Source organism: Rhamphochromis sp. 'chilingali' (assembly GCF_963969265.1).
Source record: "Rhamphochromis sp. 'chilingali' genome assembly, chromosome: 13".
Taxonomy (NCBI): Eukaryota; Metazoa; Chordata; class Actinopteri; order Cichliformes; family Cichlidae; genus Rhamphochromis; species Rhamphochromis sp. 'chilingali'.
The window spans coordinates 7,905,946-7,928,801 of NC_137940.1; the positions used below are offsets into that span (position 1 = coordinate 7,905,946).

The window sequence follows — 22,856 nt, forward strand, 5'->3', positions numbered from 1 at the left end:
TTCAGTGGGATTTCAATGTGCAAGAGTGTGTCAATACCTCCAGGCTGGTTCAGTCAAACCCTGGACTGGAATTCAAGTGAACTACAATAGGGGGATTTCCACGTGCTTCGCAATCGTCTTGTTTGGAACATAAAATTGTGCGTCATCCCGTGGCTGCATCTGCTAGTGCGCCTCACTTCCTCGTGGCTAGGGGGCAAAAACTCTTCAGCTGGCAGTGAAGTAATGCTTGACTCACACTTCAGGTAAAAGCTTAATCAATTTATATCATTATGAGTCTGGCTTTGAAGTTAATGCCTGGACTTCAGTGCCACCCAGTGGAGACTACAAAGGTGGATGGTTCGTCACCTTGGACTTAAATTTCTTTTAACAGCCAGATGTGTGTTGATAATTCTGTGAATGTAGTCAGAACAGATTCTTGCAAATATTTTAAAAGAAACAAAGCGTTCCCTAACCTCAGCTCTTTGGCAATGTTAAGGAACTTTACAAAGGACTGACTCAAAATATAAAGGTTGTGGAACTCTGGTATTTGGAAGCATCAGGAGATATATAATCAGAGTTTTCATTTAGTCTGTGACAAAAAGACCAAATCTGGCGAATTTTGAAAGGTAATGTAGCCCATATGCTTCATAATTGTTTCTTTATGCTGAAATTTCACAGCCATGTTATCAACAAAGGAAACTAACAATAACATGGATAAATTGCAAACAAATGTAAAAGGTTAATGATAAATGTAGTGTAAAAGTTCATGTAGTGATGAACAACTTAACATGCTTAACATCTGACAGTCACTGGTGTTTATGCTTAGTTTCCAGTACATGAGGTTTAATGGGGGTGGTTTCTTCCCATCAACCTTAATCGTGTGACAAAGCGAATTTATGGGCATAATAAGTTCCATGTGAACGCAGCATATTTTCGATTCGTGATAATAAAAATACACTTATACCTCAGTCATCTTATATACAATATATATGGTCCAACAGTCATTTTTTGCAGTTAGGTCCAGAATTTGTTGGAAAAAGATCATTCCTGAATATTGTTTACAAAAACATAGAGGGACATTTTAATCAAAGCGCAGCATCAAGTCAATGAAACTTCTGGGATATTGATCTGGTGGGTAAAGAAGCAGAGGACGTTATTAATCATTTTAAGTGATTCGGTGTTGACGAAATTGCCAACAATTCTCCCACTAGAGAGGCAACAATGAGACAACCCCCAAAACAGGATTGGTTTTCCAGGCGGAGGCCAATGACAGCGCTTTCTTGTTTTTTCAGTAGTTTTGTATTTTGCTCGACATGGTATTATGATGCAATACCTGGGCCCTGCATTGGTTTGTTGGTTTCATCTCATTTTTTCCTTTTAGATTTTCTTTCTAGCAAAATCTAATCCGGCCTTTCAATTCTTGAGTGTAACCAGTGGTTTGCACTTTGCACCTTATGTAAACCACTGGTTTAACTCTGTATTTTTCTACTCATGATGGCATTTTATGACCGTCAACATGGACAATGAAATGCCTAACGTTTTGAAATGGTTTTCAGCTCGGTTAACGGTAGCCTACCTAAAGTTGCAATCTCTTTGAAGCTTGTATTTTAAAATTATAGTCAAAAGCTGTATAATATAAATTCAGATTTCAATTGTATTTGTGCGGTCTTAAATCTGAAATCATCTCAAGATATTGTCTGCTTCATTTGTCATGAAATAACAATGGAACAGGCTTCACCTGCCCATCAAACTGCTCATTATTCAACAGTCAAATTAATTTTGAGCTCCTGAAAAGGAGACTGTATAAAAATGTCTGTAATTCCGAAACTGCTGGTGCATGATTTTTTTTTTTTATTAAACCCACTTAATTACAGCTGAAAGTCGTCACGTCAGTCACATAGTTACAAATGTGACTATAATGATACTGTCAAATGGTGTTGTCTACAGTAAAGAGGGTAGAATGTAAGTCAAAGACTTACTAGAATTTATTTTATTCAGGTAAATGTTACAGATAAGTACAAAAAAGGACGCACATGTTCCTCTCAACAAACCATTAACAATAAACTAAGTCTGATGTAGTAAATGGACACAATGCATTTTATTTTAACACACAATGGGTCAGCAAAGCTACCTAATTACAATTTATACTTGACTACATCACACAGTAAATTAAAATTTCATGTGGCTTTGTTTTGACATCCAGTCAAACTGAAGATGGGTACTAGCTTACAGTTTGTATTTTATGTTACAGGAAAAAAAAGACAACCATTTGGATGAAGTAACTAAATTCAGTGAAGTGCCATTACATGGTTTGGGACAAAGCTCGCTCAGTAAAGCGATACATGCATCACCTGCTCATCATGTACTGCCAAAAAATGAGAAACAGCTCCGTTACAAAGAGTCTGCTCCTATTATCCCTTACATTTTTTACAGCCAAATTAAACCAGATGTTTGTGATTACAAATATTATTTAAAAATAATGAGCCTTAAACATGCGTCAGCTTTCAACAAATAACAATCACTTTTTTGCACTTGGACTTGTTTAAGGTCCTGGCTTCACCGTTGCCCAAAATATGACAAACTTACACACATCGTGTGTAAAACGAAAGATCAACAACAATCAGAATAATATTCCAGACATTTTAATAAGGGATTTTTTTTTACTAGAACACAATATGTGAAACAAAGACTAAGAAAACAGCTCAAAGCAGTAAAAGAAACGATTAGAAAGGGCAGGATAAAACCTAAACTGCAATTGTCCAGCTGCCGGTCTTGTAAATAAAAGCAAGAAATATGTTTACACAACACAACGTTCATTAGGACTGATATGACAAAAGTATTTTTAAAAAAAATCACTCAAACACGTGCAAAGCAAAAGGACAAAAGACTGGGCCTGGCAACCTGCTGCTACTGAAACCTCAGTGTAAAGAAGACATCACTAACAATTATTAATTACATTTGGGTAAATTACAGGGCCAACTTCCGTTATTAAAATTGAAGTAATACATTTTATAGCAAAAACGCTTGATAATGTAGAGTTTGAGCATATCAATTTAATTGGTTTAAGATGTGGAACATTTTGATATTAAATGAGAATAGAAACACATCATAAGCTCAGCATGAACGAAAGTTTGTTGTCATCAGAGGACTGATATATGACTGCAAACAATTACAGATATGAGTTCTTATATCGTTAGCTTCATAGCATAATTGCCTAAGTCATTTGACTAAGTCAATGACTTAGGCACTTATGCTATGAAGCTAACGATATGTTTTTTTAAGGTGATGTCATGCTACTCTGATGTAATTCTCTGATACCTCATACTGTTCTAATATTATTAATATGCTTGTAATGTTTTCTGATGCATTACAGTACATTCAAATATAATGCAAAACAGCATTAGGGCTAATATACTCCTAGAGTTAGCAATCTGTTTTGCTCTGTTTTGATTTTATATGAAATATACAATAAACAAAAACATTTTAGTCAGAGCACCTGCGTTATAAGTATTTTAATGAGAGTTGTTCATGTTGTGGACATGAATACACAACGGGGATCTATGATAATTTTACTCTGCAAAAATTGTTTTTTAATGCATTTATTTTTGTGACATCTTTTTGCCTATTTGCTTAATTTTTGCTGGGAGAAACATATTTATTGATTTTGCTGGCCAAGCTGTTAAAAAATATAATTGTATTGTATTATATTATAATGACTGATTGTGGTTTGACTAAAACAATACAGTATTCAAAAAACCGCATGTACAATCTGTAAGTCTGTAAGCGGAAATGCTTTTTAACTCCTCAAAGCTGAAATAACAAACAACTTTTATTGTCACTGACTGATTAAATTTTCTAGCTGTCAAACGGTCCTCTTTTATTAGCTGTCTTCACCATTTACATATGCGCTGCTCAAATTCACACAAAATGGGTTTATCTCAGTTTACAGTAGAGATACATTCCCCAGTCAAAAGGTTAAGACCACTTGAAAAATGGCAACAACAAAAAAAAATCAGATTTTACATGGTTGAATCCTAACAAGGTTGCAAGTTAGGGATGGATATCGAAAACCGGTTCTCAACAAGAACCAGTTTTCAATACCCATCCCTAACTTGGAACCTTGTTAAGATCCAACCAGGCAAAGTATGATTTTTGGCCATTTTTCAGGTGGTCTTAAACATTTGATCAGGACTGTATTTAAAGGCACATTCTGCATAACCTCCTCTTGCAATAATGACTGAATATGATAAACAGATGCTAATCAACCAATTTCATATATTTCCACCCAGATGCTGTTTCAATGTGACCTGCATCTTCTTCAGTATTTGAAGAAAGTGGGACGTTCAATGAGGATATCACCACCTACAGGCAAGGAAAGGAATAGCTTCTGTATTGTAACACTTACACCACCTGCAGGCAGCGTTTCAACAGTTTCAAAATTTTGTTTACTTTTTGTCAAGCACATTTGTGTTAGTGAGTCCTTCTGCTGGTATAAAAATAATACTGTTTTGCCAACAGGGCGTACGAAAGAACTAGCAACTACTAACTAGGTTAGGTTCTAAGTTTGGCCTGGTTTTGGTTTTGAATACTTCAAGTACAAGATTTATTGTTAACTAATAATGATCATATTCAGTGATACACAGGAGCTACATAAATCTGCAGGTAGTATAAATTTTAGAAACTTTTCCTTTCCTGTAGTAGCAACACAGACCCCGCCCATTGTGATGCACGCAGCTTCCCCTTGCAGCAAATCTACAGTCTGCTAAACATGAATCGAGTCTGTGAAAGAACCAACTCAATAGTTGGTCCTTTCAGTCTAGGAAAAAACGAAGAAGAAAAACATTGACACCTAAATCTATGCATTGATGGCTCTACCATATTTCAGCACTCAGTCCATTTTCATCTGATCATAGTCCTTCACAGGGCTGAAAGAAGGAGACCGATTAGGAAATCTAGCCGACTGTGCCTTTAAATGCCTTATAGGATGCAAATGTACAAATGCTTTAATGTATGTGTATGTTACTTCTTCTCAGTCTTCAGTGTTTGCACAAAACTCCAAAGACCCTTGACCACCTGTGGAAGGAGGGATAACACCAAAATAAGAAACAAGGAAAGAAAGAGAAAAATTACAAATTATCTAAATGAAGTGCTATACAGCATGAGACACATGACTCACTTTTACTACAACATGCTTTTGTGCGTCTCGGCTGTGGGAACACTGAATTTGGATGGGGCTGTTGGGGGAACGACGAGGGGCTGGGTGGGGGCAGCATTACATACCAGAGTATATGACTAGGTGCTCCAGGTCTGACAGATCTCAGCCTTGGCTGATGAAACCAAAGCACTTCCACAGATGTTTCTACACAGTGGGATCAACAAGCTCTCCCTGACCCAACTCCACCCCCACTCTTTCCCTTGTCCACCCAACCCATGTGCCGCTCTAAAGAGCTTTCACCTGCTCTCATAACTGTACAGTTATTATTTAAACACTGCAAAGCAATCACATATGAATGTTCAAATAGCTCGGTTCAAGTGATCGCCATCTAACAGATGCCTTAATACAGAAAACACAACTTCACTATCTGACACACTGCCCAGAATCATTAAGTCTACAGTGATCATCTAAGGGTTTAAGGGTGATTAATTCATGCTTTGCAAAATAATGTGCAGGGGATGTTGTTTTTCTTCTGAAACGACAGAAGCTGCATTAGAAAAGATTTAAGGCTTGCATTTGGTCAAAGGCCTTGAAAGCGAAAAAGGCTGGTACCACGCACATACCACCAGTCGCTTCATTAGGGCTACAAAAGACACACTTCCATTAAATCACCGTGAAAGAGTTTGCCTTGGCAGGTGTACTCCCAAATCCATCTCGCAAGAGCCCACCGAAACAGTGTGAATATAATTCAAAGAGTACACACTGTGCTGGAGAAACATTTGAGGCAAACTGAACAGAATAAGGTATGAGGAGAGTGAGAGGAAGAATAACGTATGCCCGGTTATACATCATGGCAATGAGCTCTTACAGATAAAATGAGTTTGGGCATAAATGCGACTGCTAACACTCTACATCTGAAGGAGTATTCCTAGAAACCTGGCGGAAAACAGCCACTCTCGGGTGAGCGTTTACGAGACCGATTACACCAGACTGCAGAACAGCAGAAAATTGATGAGAACTGCACATGGGATAAAAATGTACAAACTTAAAGGGAGCACATATACACATCCCTTATTATGCTCATCTCAGGCATATTTCTGGTGTGAGCACAGGCCTCTCTCACCTGCTATTCAAAGCTTTTATTTACAAGGGACAGCCAATCGGACAAACGCTGGCTTAAATGGAAGCTAAAGGGGCTGCTCCAACATATTGGATAAAGATTATTTTGAACTGTGAGGAATGAAAAACTATTCTAGAAGGGCCCAAAAAGATATACATGAAGTTGGAAATAAGCACAACAGGTCCGCTTTAATAATTTACATAAGCAAAAAGCTCTCACAACACTGTACAAAGATTACTTACTTGTTTGTCTGAGATTTTAAAAGCACTTCTCAAGTAATTCTCAAACTTCGGCTCTGTCTTTGGAAGTGGCTTTCCCTGAAGAAAAGGACAATTAAATCATCATAATCTTAACTGTCATTAAATTATGAAGGATCATTTAAAAACAAATAAAAAAACAGCAGCCTTACCTCCTTGGCTGCAGTTGACAACTTGCTCTTAATCTCAGGCAGAGATTTAGATGGGCCGGGCTGTTGTTTGTCTTTTCCCAGGGCAGGTGTCTGGAAAAGTACATCAACTAGATAAGACACTAGAAATTTACAGAGCTATAGATAAAATGATGGCTTCAGATTATGCCACAGCATTTCATCGTTAACACAAGCTCAGTTCTTGCCATCAGTATTATTTTGCTAAAATGAACCAAACACACAGTTGCTAAATTTAGCATGCTGCTGATTAATTAATCTGTTGACCAACAGGCCAGTCTGGGCAAAAGCCCTGTTGTGACCCACTTAGCCTTGGTCTGTGTTTAAAGCCTTGGCGTGGGCAACCAGCTGGAAGGGGATAAAAGAATTGGAGAGGACAACAAATTCTAGCCTAATTACACCATCATCCTTTTTTTAACAAATACATCAGGTACAAATTATGTTTTTATTGTCTGCAAGCAGGAGAGGGCAAGCCCTGACTCTCCAGTGAGCAATTCAGGTTGTTTGTCAAGTGTTTTCCATTGAAGAAAAGTTTCTCAAACACTGAATTCGAAAGAAAAAAAGTGCAACTTTAGCTTTTATGGCTGCTGTCAGTAAAAGATTTCTACTGAATATCAAATTATTGATTTGCACAAATAAAGCAACAGATTTTCTTTTCAACAGACAGTACTGTCTGGGCAAAAAGCAGCCACTCATTTCTGTATATTTTCATTGGAAAATGGAAAACAGGTGCAGTGATTTATTGAAACATGTAAACATAAATGGAAATACAGTATATCAGGTAAAAACAGAGTTTGCTTTCTGCCGATCAAAATATAAAGAAATTATGTGTAGCTCAAGAATTTTGCACAGTACTGTATTTACTACCGATGGTCAGGATTAAAAAAAACAATACTATCACCAGATTTGCAACAGTAAATGTTTCAAAACACAAAGACTTTGCTGTGTTTCTGAGGAAGAGAAGTGCGAGCACTGAACTAGTAGGCCAATAGGTGTGTCCAGACCTGGGCAGCCAACGACTCAGGTCCTCAATTAGCAAGTGTCTGAATGTGACACAACAAAAACACACATACGCCATACTCTGTTACTGCATGTTATGCAAGCCATGGAGCTTGCCCCTACATGCAAAGCGGAGTGTGGAATTCAGCGAAATTGCAGGGTTTCATTGATAGCCAGAGACACATCGGAAAGATGACAGTGTATAGATGTACAGAGAAACTCTATACCCACTCTATAGTCAACCAACTGTATGTCTGTGTGCCTGCATTACGACACTATACTATTTCATGGTGACATCTAGCAGCTCACTAGTTAACAAGGACATAGAAATCACTATGTTTGTAGTGTCATTCCTACTGGAACTAGAGGTCATTATATGTATCTTTAATTTTAGATACTGAGTCAAAATGTGCTGATTGCAAAAAAAAGAACAATAACTGCATAACATAATATATGTAATGTCTTGCCATGCATAACCTAAGTTTAACAGGCCTTCCAGGAGAAGCTCTCATCTTCCAAATACCAGACCCAAAATTTTGTAATTAGTCGTACACGTGTAGCCACAATGCCCTGTCCCTGCCTCTGAGAGATCAGGTTCTCTTTTAATAGCAGAGATTAAAAGGTATAAAATGAACAAAACCTTGGCACACACATACCACACTAAGAAAATGGCCTTTTTTCTGGCTCCTAGCCAGACAAATGCACTACACGTTTATTATTTACAGGCAGCTCTCCACTTCCAAGGGACAGCTGTGGACCTGAAACAGCTGATAAACACACAAAGCCAACAAGCTTTTTCATCTGGCCCAGACACTGATTACAGATGCCATGAGACATGGAACTTAATCACAAGCACGCTATCATTTGATGTAATCTCTCATCTTCAATCCAGTGCAAATACATGGTTGTGACATTTTTGCTCATCAGGGCTGTTCAGGGATAGTAATTGTCATTTTGCTGGAATGAAAACCTTGGAGGCACAAGTAGGGGGAAAATGTCAGGTCACACGGAAAAAAAGTGACTCTCATCCTATAAAGCCTCTGTATCTACAGGTACTTTAATGAGTTGATCTTTTGGTCTATCTTTGAGTCCAAATGGTAAAATGACAGATTGACAAAAGATATTAAAGCACTTACAAGATATGCACCTGCTGTAACACATGCCAATCAGTCGCTAAAACAATGACTCAAACCCTTGTGGGATAAGGCTGAGTGAAGTAGTTAACAACTTTACGACTCTGACGTGTGCTCGAAGGCATCGGCTTCGCCAAACCCATCAATCAACCGACACCAGCTGCAAGATAAAGTTACTTCAGATCAGCGCAACTCGAGTTAGCTGGTTCTCACGTCGAGCCTGTTATACAAGAAGGTGCAGCTACACGCTGGGCCGTGAGAGGTGAGAACCGTGGTACTGGCAACAGATCTGACAAGCCAATCTAATGACCAGTCACCTGCATTTAGGAACGAAAAAAACAGACACCCACACCCGCTTCCTCGCTCCTCAGGGGCATCTGGAAGCGCAAGCTGCACCAGACATCAAACACTGGTAATGAGAGCAATTGGGAGAAGGTGTGTCCAGGAAGTGAGGGGTGTGAAGAGGTGGTGGAGAGAGAACAGTTGTGAAGAAGCTGAGAGGGGATGGAAGCATTCAAAGCACCACAGGCAAGAAAGTTAAACCAGCAGGTTGGTTTGGGGCGATTTAGTTGCCCATTGGCTAATCCCCAAGAGCATTTCAAGAGTCGCTGTGTTATGTCTGGACAACAACTACTGCATTATAAACTGCGCTCACCCATACAGCATGCCCTTCAGGGCACTACACCTTCAGGGGTTCGGTAATCCTGTGGCTTAGTGTTTAACATGACAAAAAAAAAATCACAAAGCTTTCCATCAAGATGTCAGACGAGAAATGATAATCTTCTCACGCGCCCTGTCTGCGTAAGTGAGCGCAAGTCATGTTTCTATCATACAAACAGACAACATTCGCATGCCAACACGTAACACCTTATCTGAGCCGAGTTTCTGTCCAAGTATTTTCTTTCACAGTAACATGCTTTGAGAAGTATGTAAACCTGCAGAGAAGCTTGACAATTTGTTTTTCTTAAAGTGTGCGCGAGCTACAGAGGGGTGAGGGGCATCAAAGGTGGCTGCAACTTAAGATGGCGAGGTCAAGCTAAAAGGTCGCAGGTTTAAACCTTGCCCCAGGAAACCCGTTTAGAGGTCAGGTGTGTTTGCTTAAAGACAGGCAGAGTTCAAGCTTTAGGTTTTCAGAAGTGGCTGTCCAAGACATTCCATCGAAGAAATTAACTATCAGGTTGAACTAATTGCACCGTGCATTTATCACATTCCTTGGCTTTGGAATGGGAAGGCTCTCCAAGTTTTTTGTGTGTCTTTTCCCCTCCATTTGGTGAGCCTGCATTTTTTCAATTGATAATGGCAGTAAATGCAAACAACCAATTTAGCAAAGTTCCCTCACCTTCTGTAAAACATTATGTAATTGTGTACTTTTTTATCCACTCTTCTGTAAAACTTTTCATCATCTATTGTTTGTATACTTGTTTCTATGCCTAACACGACACATTTCTTCAGAAATACAACTACTGGCTTTGACTTTACCCTGCTGTAACTAGTGACATAATAAAAAAATTCCCATAAAAATTGCAATGTTACACATTTTCTTAAACACTTTTGATCTGGAGTACAACGGTTAACAACTGGGTATTTTAAATACCCACAAGCCAACCGCAGGTAAACAAAGCTTTACTTCGGAAATCTTTTGGGCATACCTTAATCTGTGGTTTGACAGCTGATCCTGAGGCTTTTCCTGCAGGGCCATTTTGTTTTACTGGAGTCTTGTTGGGCTTCTTAGGTGAGGACTCCGGGATCTGAGGAAATGAACAACATTCCCAGTAAGATATCTCAGAGCTCCATAGAAATGTGTGTACTTTAAACAGCTCAATTCACCACACCGGGTTCCTGAAATTCATAAAGATGTTAATGCTTTCTTAATGCATGCACTACAGCCCTGAGCTTTCCTTCATACTATCTGACAGAGATATTGTTTGGAACATGTAAAACTTTTTAACCTATCAGCTCCTTTGTACAAAGACTATGTCCACACGGATTTAGCGCTGGTAATTGTCTAGTAAATTCAGAGCGACTGAGGGGGCATCATGCATCTTACACACATGCATCTCTGAATCTGTCTATTTCTGCTGTGTGCTGTAAATGAGAAAATTCAAGTTTGGATCATTTTTAGAATTTATGTGTGAGAACAGCTAGTGGCAGTTAATCACGCTAAACAAAACCAAAAGTGACAGACTGAAGTTACTTAACTGCTGTTGTTCATTGCTGACAACTCAATGAAGCCTGCCCTCGTGTTCTGACCAACTCAACTAACTAAATATTCAATGCAACACATGTGGCTCAGTTTAGACTGCTGGCCATTTACAATTTCCTAACCCTCTAAAAATCTGTATCCCACTGATGTTCTTGCTAAACGCAATGCCCCCCTTTTATAGCCGATAAATAATAAATGGCAAGTGACAAAACATTATCCTCATTTGCAGTAACTCCATTTCTTGTTTTGCCATGACTTGTCACAATATTTTCTCCCACTCCTATAAGGTGTTACTGCTTCATGTGTGCATAAAAAAGCACAAGAAAAAGGCCAAGAAAAGTAAAACCTAAACCAAAAAAGAGAAAAGAAATAGCATCAGTTATAAGGTTATGCAGCTAATTAGATATGACAGCAAAACAATTGCCTTCCTTTGTATGTTAAAAGCATACCTTTAATAGTGCTAATCATTAATTAAGGACTACACTTAATTAGTGATTTCTCATTGATCAGGTACTTAGTACCCAGACAACCTGTAATTGTTGCACTGGATTCCTTCCCGTCAGGTTTTGATTGCTCTCAGTCACATATGTAATTACCTTGGAAAAGCTGGCAAGTACCTGAATATCCTAAGCAGCAAATCCTTTCTTGCAATCACTGGTATTCACCTTGGAATGGACTAGAAGTGTAATTGCCTGTGTTGACACAAATGCTACAATGCAATCACACATGTAATATCCTACAGCAACGCCTGCAATATAAGATGCTGGAAGTAACAGTGAGGTTTCAAAGCCTTAATTCCTGAAGGACAAAATTCAATCAAGAGAAACTAAACATCATCATGGATGCATCTGAGTCTACCAAATAGAATCTGTACATCAACATTTGTATCTCATTTTTCTGTTTTATATGGTTATATTAAACCAACCATCTGAATTTCCTGACCTCTAAAATACCCCCAAAAATGTTGGGGGTATTTCAGACAAATTGTGGAGAAATTTGAATGAGATTAGGATGAGCACAACGATTATACCAAGGGTTAGGGTTATGTAGGTACCCAGTCAAAAAGGGCTTTACGACCAATGCAAACCTGCAACTCTTGTAATTTTTAAAGTTTAATTAAAAAATATCTACCACATCTACCCAAACACAGAGATTCTGTAATATGTCAGCAGGTGGATGACCTCGGAAACTCTTGTTTTTCCATTGTTTTTTTGTTTTCTTCACACCTTTCTACCATCTCTTTCCAACTCAGGAGTTATGAAGGTATTCTGGGTGCGACTTTAGAACGCTCATGTTGCTACAAAGCACTAAGACCCATTCACAGAAAGAGGAAACCAAAGACCAACTCTTGAAGGATGATGAGATGAGTGACACGCGTGTCAGCTTGTAGTAAAGAACATTTTCCAGTCTTTCAACAGGCTCAACAGTTATTACAGTCCATTAATAATGATATTAAGTGTTTAGAGAGAGCACGAAATCTTCCAATCAATAGGCAATTTGCTGTCCAGTAAATTTGAGTAAAGAACATTTATAAACCCTGTACAAATCTGTTGCAAGAAACACAAAAGTAGTGTGTAATTATTTAAAACACGTGAGATTCCGTGACAATACTAATCTACACAAGAACAGCTTAATATCCTGATTACCTGTTCATCAAAAATACATGATCAAATAATAACAAGAAATGTAGATTCATATGAAAAAGGATTTGATTCAATTTTGATACTGAATATGTCTGAGATGTTTTGGGTCCTATTCAGTACAGTATGGAGGTTTGACAAGAAAAAGAAAGCAAAATATAGCTTGAAACACAGCTGAATTAGCAGTAAAAAAAAGGGATAATAATTGTTCCCAGCCCCACTTCCCCAAAGCTTTGTGCTTTCATTATTAAAGAATGAGACAGGGTAGCTATTGAGCTAAAGAGACGAAGGGTGAAAAAAAGGATTAAGGTCATGGAAGGAATGGGGTGTGGGGTGCAGGAGGAATTGGAAGAGAAGACAACAGAATAAATCAACAGGTGACAGAAATGCTCAGCTGTCATCTGACCCTGAGGGAAGGATCGGCGCTCACGTCGCAGGTATGCGCATCTGCCCTGCTTTGATCTTTTGCCTGGCAGAGTTTGCACTTGGATAGCGTGCTTTTAAAAAAATAGAAGAACGAAATCACAAACAGACACCGACGTAAAAATGAGGCAGATACACACACACGCACCCACACACTTGCAAGCGATTGTGGTAACATGCAAAACAAGTGTTCAAAGGCAAAACCCAGGTGCAAAGCTGAAATGGCATGAGAAACGATAAAAAGGAGCAATCATATTAACAGTGGGATGACAGAGGGACAAAGATATGCAGTGTTTCAGAAAAATGGTTGAAGATGTTTCCCATAACTGAAGTGCATGTGCGTGTGAGCACGCATGGGTGAGAAACAGTATGTAGAGTGCAGTTCTCTGCTTATGCGCTACCAGAATGAAGTGCATTTGTTTGCAGACTTTGTGCATTTACGCTAGAGGTTATATGTACTTATATGTTCAAATGTGCATGTCTACTAAAGTGTATTTATCCCTTTATATGGGTGTGTGTGTGTGTGTGTGTGTGTGTGTGTGTGTGTGTGTGTGTGTGTGTGTGTGTGTGTGTGTGTGTGTGTGTGTGTGTCTGCTTACGCACAGCATAACATACTGTTGTCTTGCTGGTGAGACGGTGAGAATTCAAGCAGATTACAGAGAAGAAATCCGATCATTACACCACACAGACCCTGTGTTTTACTCTAGGAAAACAGGTGGGTACTTGAGCGAACAGGATGAAAAAGTTCCATGTTTTGTCTCATACAAAGAGGTGGACGGTCAGCGAGTGCACGAATGGGGAGGGCCTGCTAAAATGAAATGCTACTGTAGCATACAGTGAGTGGAAGTTTAAATGATGTGGTTAAAAAAAAGGGTTAGAGAAATTCTTTCTAGACACACACGCACACACAAACAAACACTAAGGGGACGCTAATGGCTGCCCTGACATCTAGTGGACAACAAAGGCTCAGAAACACAAATACATTCCACTGTAAAAATCAGAGTTACTGAACCGCAAGAAACTTTGTTTGAACTAAAATGACAGAACAAATGAGTCAATAAACAAAAGATCAATAAATGTTTATGCAATAATACTAAAAGTGAAACTAAGATGTGGAAATATCCACAGCTCTCAAAGACAGGCTGGAAAAATGTGTCCTTGCATCTAATGAATTTTGTCAAATACAAATTATCCGAGCCTATCAGATAGTAGCTTCTCAAATGGGGGTAACAGCACCCTGAGAATTGCTCTAGCTCTACTAATCTATCAAGTGCCTTAAAAAGCTCATAGAAAAGAAAGCAAGAAAGCAATAAACAACTCAATTCACTGTGAGTGGAAATAAACAAAATGTACTTGCCCTTCTTCTCTGTAATTATGACCGCAACAAAGCAATGAAAACGCTGTGTATGGAAAAGTAGTTTGATCATGGCAGTTTCCTCTCAGGTACTGAAAACTACAAAGATCCGCAATGATCTGCTTGTGTTTTTTACCAAGCTTAAAGGGCAACGGTCATCACAGTACATTACATGATAAATGTTTGGTTCAATATGATTTAAATAGCAAAATTCGAGACACTGATGGTGATGGCATCTCTTTGTTAGCTTTTTATTGTTGTTTTCTTTAACTAAAAAGTTGTAAATAAAAAGTTTTTTCTGGACAGAAGCTCTAAAAAGTTAAACAATTTTTATTAATATTCAGAGATATTCCAATTTAACTGCTCATTATGTTCTTAGGGTTAAAAAAAACAACTAAATTCTGATGAGCACTGGTTCATATTAATTTTGTAGCAACGTTTCCCAAACATACTTCCAGAAATGGTTATGAAATGTAAACAGTCCTCTTTATTTATTTACAATGACACTAACGTTAATACTTAAATGAGCAAGGACAGAATCGTATGTTTCTCTCCTTCAAGCTGTATGACTGGGGTTAAACAGAAATGATACTTTCGGCATGTACAAGTCCACTTGGGTCCTGGTGACGCTCGAGGCGGCAGACTTCAAAGAAGCATCACAGGAATCAGTACTTGGCCACTGAGTCTCCAGCTGTCTGTGTCCACAACCTAAGTATAATCCAGGCTTTATCTGGTGCCACGTTCCAATAACACTCTTTCAGTGGGCCAGTTGGTGTGCAGCATTTTTATAAACAAATGAAGGTTTATAAACGTCAAGTCAGACGAGTTTGATGAAGCAAATAGGTGATTTCTGCTTTTCTAAAGTTGTTTAACGCACAAACTTTAAAAAATATGGTGAGAATCAGGTCAGATTATCCTTTCTCACATATAGCACAACGCAAGACACTGCCCACTTTTGACACACTCACTACTGGAAATATTCTGTTTAATTTAGCAAAGGGTGCTGCCTAAATCAAAGATGCAGAAAGCAGGCACATGATATGTCTGTGTAGGTTCTCAGTAGGGCTGAACGATTATGGAAAATAATCTAATTGCGATTTTTTGCCCCAATATTGCGATTGCGATGCGATATGCGATTATTTTTTAAGGTCTTTGTCTTCTGTATTATTAAACAAAGACAAGCAATACATCATATAGTATGGCCAATACTATATTACATTAATTTTAAACTGTTCTTTCCTGGAAGACAGACCTCTGTTATGATGACATGAGGTGATGCATGAATTGATGACTGACATTTTTATTTAACTTCTTCAATCACAACAGTATATTTGAACATACACAATAGTTTATTTTTAGCTTACAAACATCTGAGCATAAAGTGCTGACAAGGAACCCTGGTGTAAACATTAAAATGAAAGTCAGTACAATGTGCAGATTGCAGAAATATACATAAAAAAAATCAGTGGCTTTACCACACTCAGTTTTTCGACATCTGTGAACTACTAGACAGTCATTAAATTAAAAAATAATATTAAATAAATAAAACTAATAAATAAAAAATACACACATCTTACTGATCTCTGCAGTCAGTAACATTACACATAAAGTGCAAACATAATAGCAATTGTATAAACACACACACAAACACGCCTTTAAAATTTAAAGGCGTGAAATTGGACGGTCTAGTTCTGATTAGCGTCACCGCTGTCTCGGTGGAGTTTAATAAACTCGGCCGTCTGCTTCTTGCTATCTAAAATATAACCAGACACTGGCGTAAATTCTCGACTGTCTCATACTTCTGTTTAATAAGTTTTCTGTTTGACGTTTAGTCAGCTGTGTGAAAACCAAGGAGGAACCCACCCGGTGGATTAATAAAGTTTTATTTTATCTAATCTAATAACTTTAATCTCAGCCAAACCGATTTACTCACGAACAAACAAAACACTGAAAAAAGCCCAACAATAACATTTTTAGGTTGTCTAAGTGACTTATATATTACGTTTAACCCGAGCAGCGAAACTCCGCGGTGATCTGAAAATGATGTGCCGGGAGTTGTGCCGTTCTCGGCCGCATCAGTAACCCTCGAGCTCCCGGCTAGCTGTCGAGCTGGTGGGTAGCAGACGCCTCTGAAAACGTCGAAGCACTTTTGCAAATATGGGATATCTTGATAAACCGAGCAGATATTTGATGTTTACACAACTACTTTCTCGCCTGAAAATATGTTAAAAGTTTATTTTGTGACCCTGAAAGATTAGTATGAGTAATTTTAAAACTCAGTAGCGGCCGCCATTGCTGGAAACTGGAGTTTGGCTGGGCCGCGCTATGAATTTTGGGATATGGTAGTAATTTGGACAGCCTTCGGCGCGTCGCTGTGACGTAATCGGTCTACAAATGCGGCCTCAGGAGGATGCAGCCCATGCATTTGGACATGTCCAGAGTATAATCGCAGCCTTTGCGGTTAGAAAATTGCACTTGATCATGTCGCGATATTATCGCAAATGCGATATATCGTTCAGCCCTAGTTCTCAGTCATCCAGGTCAAGTTAGTCCAAGCAGCTTGGAAAGAAAGCAAGCTTATTCACTTTTCAAGAAGCTCCTCAGATGTCTTCAAGAAACTTCCAGTCACTTTCTTTCCAAGATTACAAATCCAAACTGCATTTATCACAAACTCCATGATACACAAATGTTTTTATTTGACCATATTTCCTCCATATTTGATTGTACCTCAAACCTACTCTCATATTTTTTAACATGGAGAACCTTAAGGTTGATTGTTATTTGTAATAAAACAAAACGGATGAAGCTTACCTTTGTAAGCACTTTTCCCACATTCTTCTGTGGCTTCACATCATTTTCATCACTGTCATCATCGCTACAAGAAGCAAGTAAGCTGGTTAAAAGCTACACTGCTCGATGTTTGTGCCCAAAATTTACAAAAAAACACACACACAAAATAATAGATTTTATACTATGAGTTCACAAAGATGTTATCTTTTAGAATGCAAAATTATTTAGAAAACTAAGCCAATTAAATAAACAAATAAATGAATAAAATAAAAACATACTCATCATCATCTTCATCACTGTCTTCTTCATCATCATCATCGTCACCATCATCAGAATCCATCTTCAGCTTTTTCTACAAGAAATATGAATAGTCTTTTTGTCAAAAACAACATTTGAGGCTTATTTGTGGTGTCAGAATAAGTAACAGTGCACTTTAATGCTGACGTCCCGCGATAGCATCTTATCACCGATTACTAAACGTGACAACCATTAAACAGAAGGCTATGCAGTAAGCCACCACCTCGGCAGGAGAACAATTTCTGTAAACAATGATTAGTTTTGCTATAAGTGCAAATATAAAACATTTAAAGCAATGTAATACGACAATGTCAATAACTACCATTGGGGGTTTCTTCCCTGCCAGCAGATTTGCAGGCCGCTTTACCGGCGACGAATTGTTCTCCTCCTCTTCGTCATCAGACTCCTTCACACCTGACAGAGCGAACACACTGGTCACATATTGTCAAACAATCATACAACTTTTCTTTATGTTATTTTACCCCAAAACATTGTTTTAGAAGAAAAACTTACTCAAAAAATTAAGTGTAAAGTCATATGTGGACTTTTTTCGGGCTGGAAAATTTGACCCTGTATTGTTTTACCGAGCATGAAGGTCAGACTTACAACTTGCTATTTTTCCACTGACAAGGTCTTCATTAGGTATGCCTACTTTATTTTAACAATGAGGCAAATAGTTACCTGAGTCTTAACCTTAATACTCACTAATAAAATGTTGCCCGCTTATGTAAACTGGTCCAGAACCAGACTGGAGACGGAAGGTAACTGGAGGTGTAATCTCAAATCCACCTAAACTCATCTGGAGAAAAACATAGCAGGAAGGAAGATGACATTATAAGTATTTTGTCAACGATTTATGAATTATTTATATTTATCAGAACAGTGTAATGTTTGTATTTATGGTTCTGAGAAAATGCCTTTTCTTTTTAGTTCTCTTTTTTATTAGGCATGAAGACCGTAAAAACAAGTTAATTTAAACCAGAAGCCTCTTAAATACTTCTGTCAGTGTTGGTGCTGACTCACAGAGGGCAGGACGGAAGGTTTAAGGACAGCTAGCGGCACTTTTGTCGTCTTCCCGTCGTAAGTGAGGCCTTCAACTTCCACCATGTGGAACTTATCTTCAGCCTCAGCTCCCAGACACACCTGGAACAAAATAACAGTGTGCTATATAACACTACCTCCATGTACTGGCAAAATGTCTCTCTTTTTTTTTTTTTTTTGGTGCAAACATAAACTGTTCTTGTTAATGTTACTGTTAATCTGATTAAACTCCTGTTTTATCATCTATAAATAGCCTACTGCATCAGTAAGGTTAGTAGACTAACGCTGTGAATGCTCCATGACAATAAATTAATAAATAAATATAAATTAATACCAAAAATCCAATATGTTAACATTTCAGAAATCGTGTTCTCAGGAGAATATAAAATAGAGCCGAAACTCCAATCCGCTGCTCACTAGCTCACAAACTACTGGTAAGGAACTTCTAATAAACAATTGCTAGGGTGCAAGGAGTGGGGTTTTTATTCAATGTGGGATTTTTTGATCCTTCAACCAGCAGCCTTCCCTCATGCATCTGATTAGGCTAAACACCCAGTTTAAGTCTGTTTAGTCCATATTTGCCATACATGCAATTTATTTTCTTTCAAAGCTCTTCTTTGGATGTCAGCTGCCTTTTATTCAGTTCTGTCAAGATGATCCCACACTGCTTCAATAAGGTTCAGGTCTGGGCTCTGGGGAGGTCAAACCACGACTGACTGGAATCTTTCATTGTGTTTTTTTTAATTGAGATATGCTTTTATTGCACTAGGTGTATTCTGGATTATTGTCAGGATGAAAAATGAAGCCATTAACAAATCTGACAGGTTTTTTTCTACATTCTGTTTTTCAGAAATAGCGATACTCACCCTTTCGCCTGACCTCATCCGTACTTAAGGCAATTTGAACCAAAAATGTTAAATCTGGATTCATTTCTCCATGAGACCTGTTACTAGTCACTTTCTGTCCAGTTCTTGTGTATTTTGGCATAACACAGACTCTTCTCCCCATTTCCTTTCCTTTAAAATGGCTTTTCGACAGCCACCCTTCCACTTACACAATTTCTGATAAGATTTTAGTAACTAGTACATGGAAGAAAGATCTGATGTCTCAGGTCCTGTTTCAAGTCTTTGCTGGATTTATTTCCTGTTTCTTAAGGATATGACTGTAAATAGTTTTTTCATACTGCCACTTCTTTTTTTTGGTCCTCCACATGTCCTGTTTCCTCAATTGTTTTTAAGGAAACAGTATACACCATGTCAACATAAGCCAAGACTTTGGCCGATAGCCCTTCGGGAATCACTTTGTCAATGCAAAAACCAAAAAAACCAAAAAATCCTACTACATGGCTGTCAAATTCTCTTATGTTTGCCATTTTTCGTAACAGATTATTTGTTTTTGCTACAGATTGCAAGTAGTCGATTTTCAGAAAAGAACAGCAAATGAGTGAGAAAGCACCAAATTTCCAAAGAAAAGCTTTGAAAGACCTCCAGAAATCCTGAGGAAATATTGCTCAAGACCAATTTATAATAGGCTCTTAGGAAGCGAATTATAGAAAATTTGAGGGGTGGATGTCTTTTAGGGGTAGATATATTTTAAATTATATATACATACTATATGTAATATTATTCTCTCTGTTTATTGCCTACACCTTTATCTTCACGTGCCATAACAAAGGCATTTGCCAATTTCTGGATAATTAATATCTTATCGCGATAAAACAAACTATGTTATTACGAATTTACAAGACATAACAATTTATCGCGAGAGTATAGCATTAAAGAATAACAGCGCTCAATGTCGATCTCGGCTTCCGTAGTTAATAGCCGTATTAGTCAAAGAATTAATTTTTTCAAGACCAGGCAAACTCGATCTAAAGTCTGATTCTTACTGCTTTCAGTGACAGCTGCTGCTCCGTTTCATCGCCGTCTAGGTCAACTTTGAATTCCCGTTTGTCCGATTTCAAGGTGCAACCTGAGGGGGAAACAATACGTGTAACCAACCGTGGGTTGCGCTCGTCTTAAATAAACATACGCACATGCATATCATTTTATCAGATAAAGAGGTGTATATACATTTTGCTTCTTTACGTGGCTCCACGCCATGCTCTGCTAGCTAACAAAAGAGCTGAATTGGCGCGAGTGGGAGGGGGTAAGCAGGCTAGCCAGCTGTTTAGCTATCTTCCGATTAAAAATCTCCAGTGGCTATTTGTGCATGACAACATGACGTTAAAACTGATTGTGCAAACAAAAAAATCGGGTTTGTCAGAATTAGCGAGCTCACCAAATAAGTACATTTGTGGTCTGCTCATATCTGAGATATCGTCCTCCATCTTTGTAGTGGGTGGATACAGTTCCGTAAACTCGTATGACGGACACATCAAAGAGCCACTAGGACGGTGAAACGTCACTTAGGGACAAGTGATCTGGAGCCAATAGAAATTAGAGCGGAGAGAAAACTCAAGGTGAGCGGTCATCTGGATGAACACGAGATGGCGCCGTTGAATGAATATTTGGTAGTTTTATCTTTAATAAACCTTAATATATAAAGTATACATACATAATACTAACTAAAGGAAGGAAGACATGACAGACTATTATCGTTTTTTTGAACATGATTGAGACAAGCATAGGTTATAATACTTGGCAAACAAATCCAAATTAAAAGCTATAGTAAAGCTTGAAGTCTATACGCATGTTGTTGTTTAATTTTTGTGTGTGTATCTAGATAGATAGATAGATAGATAGATAGATAGATAGATAGATAGATAGATAGATAGATAGATAGATAGATAGATAGATAGATAGATAGATAGATAGATAGATAGATAGATAGATAGATAGATAGATAGATAGCAGGGTTTATATTTAGATTGTGATCTTTTCCCTTATGTCCATTGTCTAATGTGCTGTTTGGACTAAATAAAAGAGGCCTTTGGTCAGTAATATTAAAAGTCCAGCCCAGGGGGCAGTTGCAGAATGGAAGAGTCCTCTGCGGTTGTTAAAAATATTCATAATACAGTGAAGAATCATTGCAGCCTTGCATATTACAGGAGAAATTAACCATTATGACGTTCCAGACTGAAACAGATCGATCTTCTTAAACTCATTGTTTTTGTGATGGTCACTTTAAATGTATAAAAACATTACCCTTTTTGGTTTGGTGATCAAGTGAATGACCGCATTGTTCTTTTTAATTACAAGGCAGGGGATAGAATAAATCAGATAACTGCCTCTGTCCTGCATGGTTATAACATTTTGTTAGCATTCTTTTATTGTAACCACCTTGTGACGACTGTTGTTGAGAACTGGTGCTATATGAAAATAAATCCGAACTGAAAGGAGCATTCAAATCGGATTCTTCCATAAAAAGTAAAGAAAAGCTGCAGTAAAGTATTTGTTGTGTTAAGGTCAGAAATGTTTCTTTGCATGATAAAGGTTATCACTTTCACTGACACGGAGTAACCTTTCCTTCTTAGAGGACAAGTGAACCCAGCCCATGCCAGCAAAAATCTGCCATTCACATGGCTATTTTACTTGCCTTTAACCATTTCCAGGGCACACAAACAAATGTGTAAAGTGTAATAGGAAAACGACAGCTGAGGTATTACTCAACCTGTATTACTCAACAAGAATAAGTCCTCTTCATGCATGCCTGGAAGCTTGAGAAAGCTTTAATGTGTCATGTACTGTTGGGACACGTCTGCAGATCCGTTCTCATGAATGATGTGACTTTGATGTGCATGGGCATTACTCAAAACTAGTTTTGCACTTTAGCACAGATAGTAATGCTGTAAGACTGTATGAATGTATGAAGTTGCTGGTGACTGGTCATTTTCTATCACCAATTAGCTTATACTGCTTAATAAAAAATTTAAGTACTTCTTTGAGATTACAGTTATGCTAGAATAATTTTACCATATGAGATAAAAAGAACATACAATGAAATGTTCCCATCTACATATTCCCACTACTGTATAAATCTTCCTTCCTCCTAACCTTAACAGGGAAATGCTCACATTTCCTTGTTCTCTTTTCCTTGTATGCATTCTTATGTGTAAATATGCAAAAGTGTAACTGTTTGCACACACTTAGGGTTCAATTGTATATGTGTGTACATCAAAGAGAGACATGAGAGCATATCAAGTCAACAGACAGAGTTTATTCATGTCGTGGCATCAAACAGCAGAAAGAGTTCCTCATTCGTCACTTTGACTTCTGACTTGATCCTTATGGAATTTCCTTGTTTTTTGTTTTTTTAAAATGATCATATTAAACCAATATTTTCAACCGTCTTGCCTT

The 22,856-nt window shown here is 38.0% G+C and overlaps 1 protein-coding gene across 1 annotated transcript; it reads right to left on the reverse strand.

Moving 5' to 3' along the window:
* Positions 1–2,055: 2,055 nt before the first annotated feature.
* Positions 2,056–20,935, reverse strand: npm1b (nucleophosmin 1b; the record flags this gene model as incomplete). The annotated part of the gene is made up of 11 exons (XM_080901490.1): positions 2,056–5,052; positions 6,497–6,571; positions 6,664–6,753; positions 10,460–10,558; positions 17,242–17,305; positions 17,499–17,572; positions 17,840–17,931; positions 18,223–18,316; positions 18,541–18,660; positions 20,447–20,529; positions 20,839–20,935. 11 exons carry the CDS (start codon positions 20,933–20,935, stop codon positions 4,999–5,001), a joined length of 942 nt encoding a protein of 313 aa, XP_080757616.1. The 3' UTR covers positions 2,056–4,998.
* Positions 20,936–22,856: the final 1,921 nt, after the last annotated feature.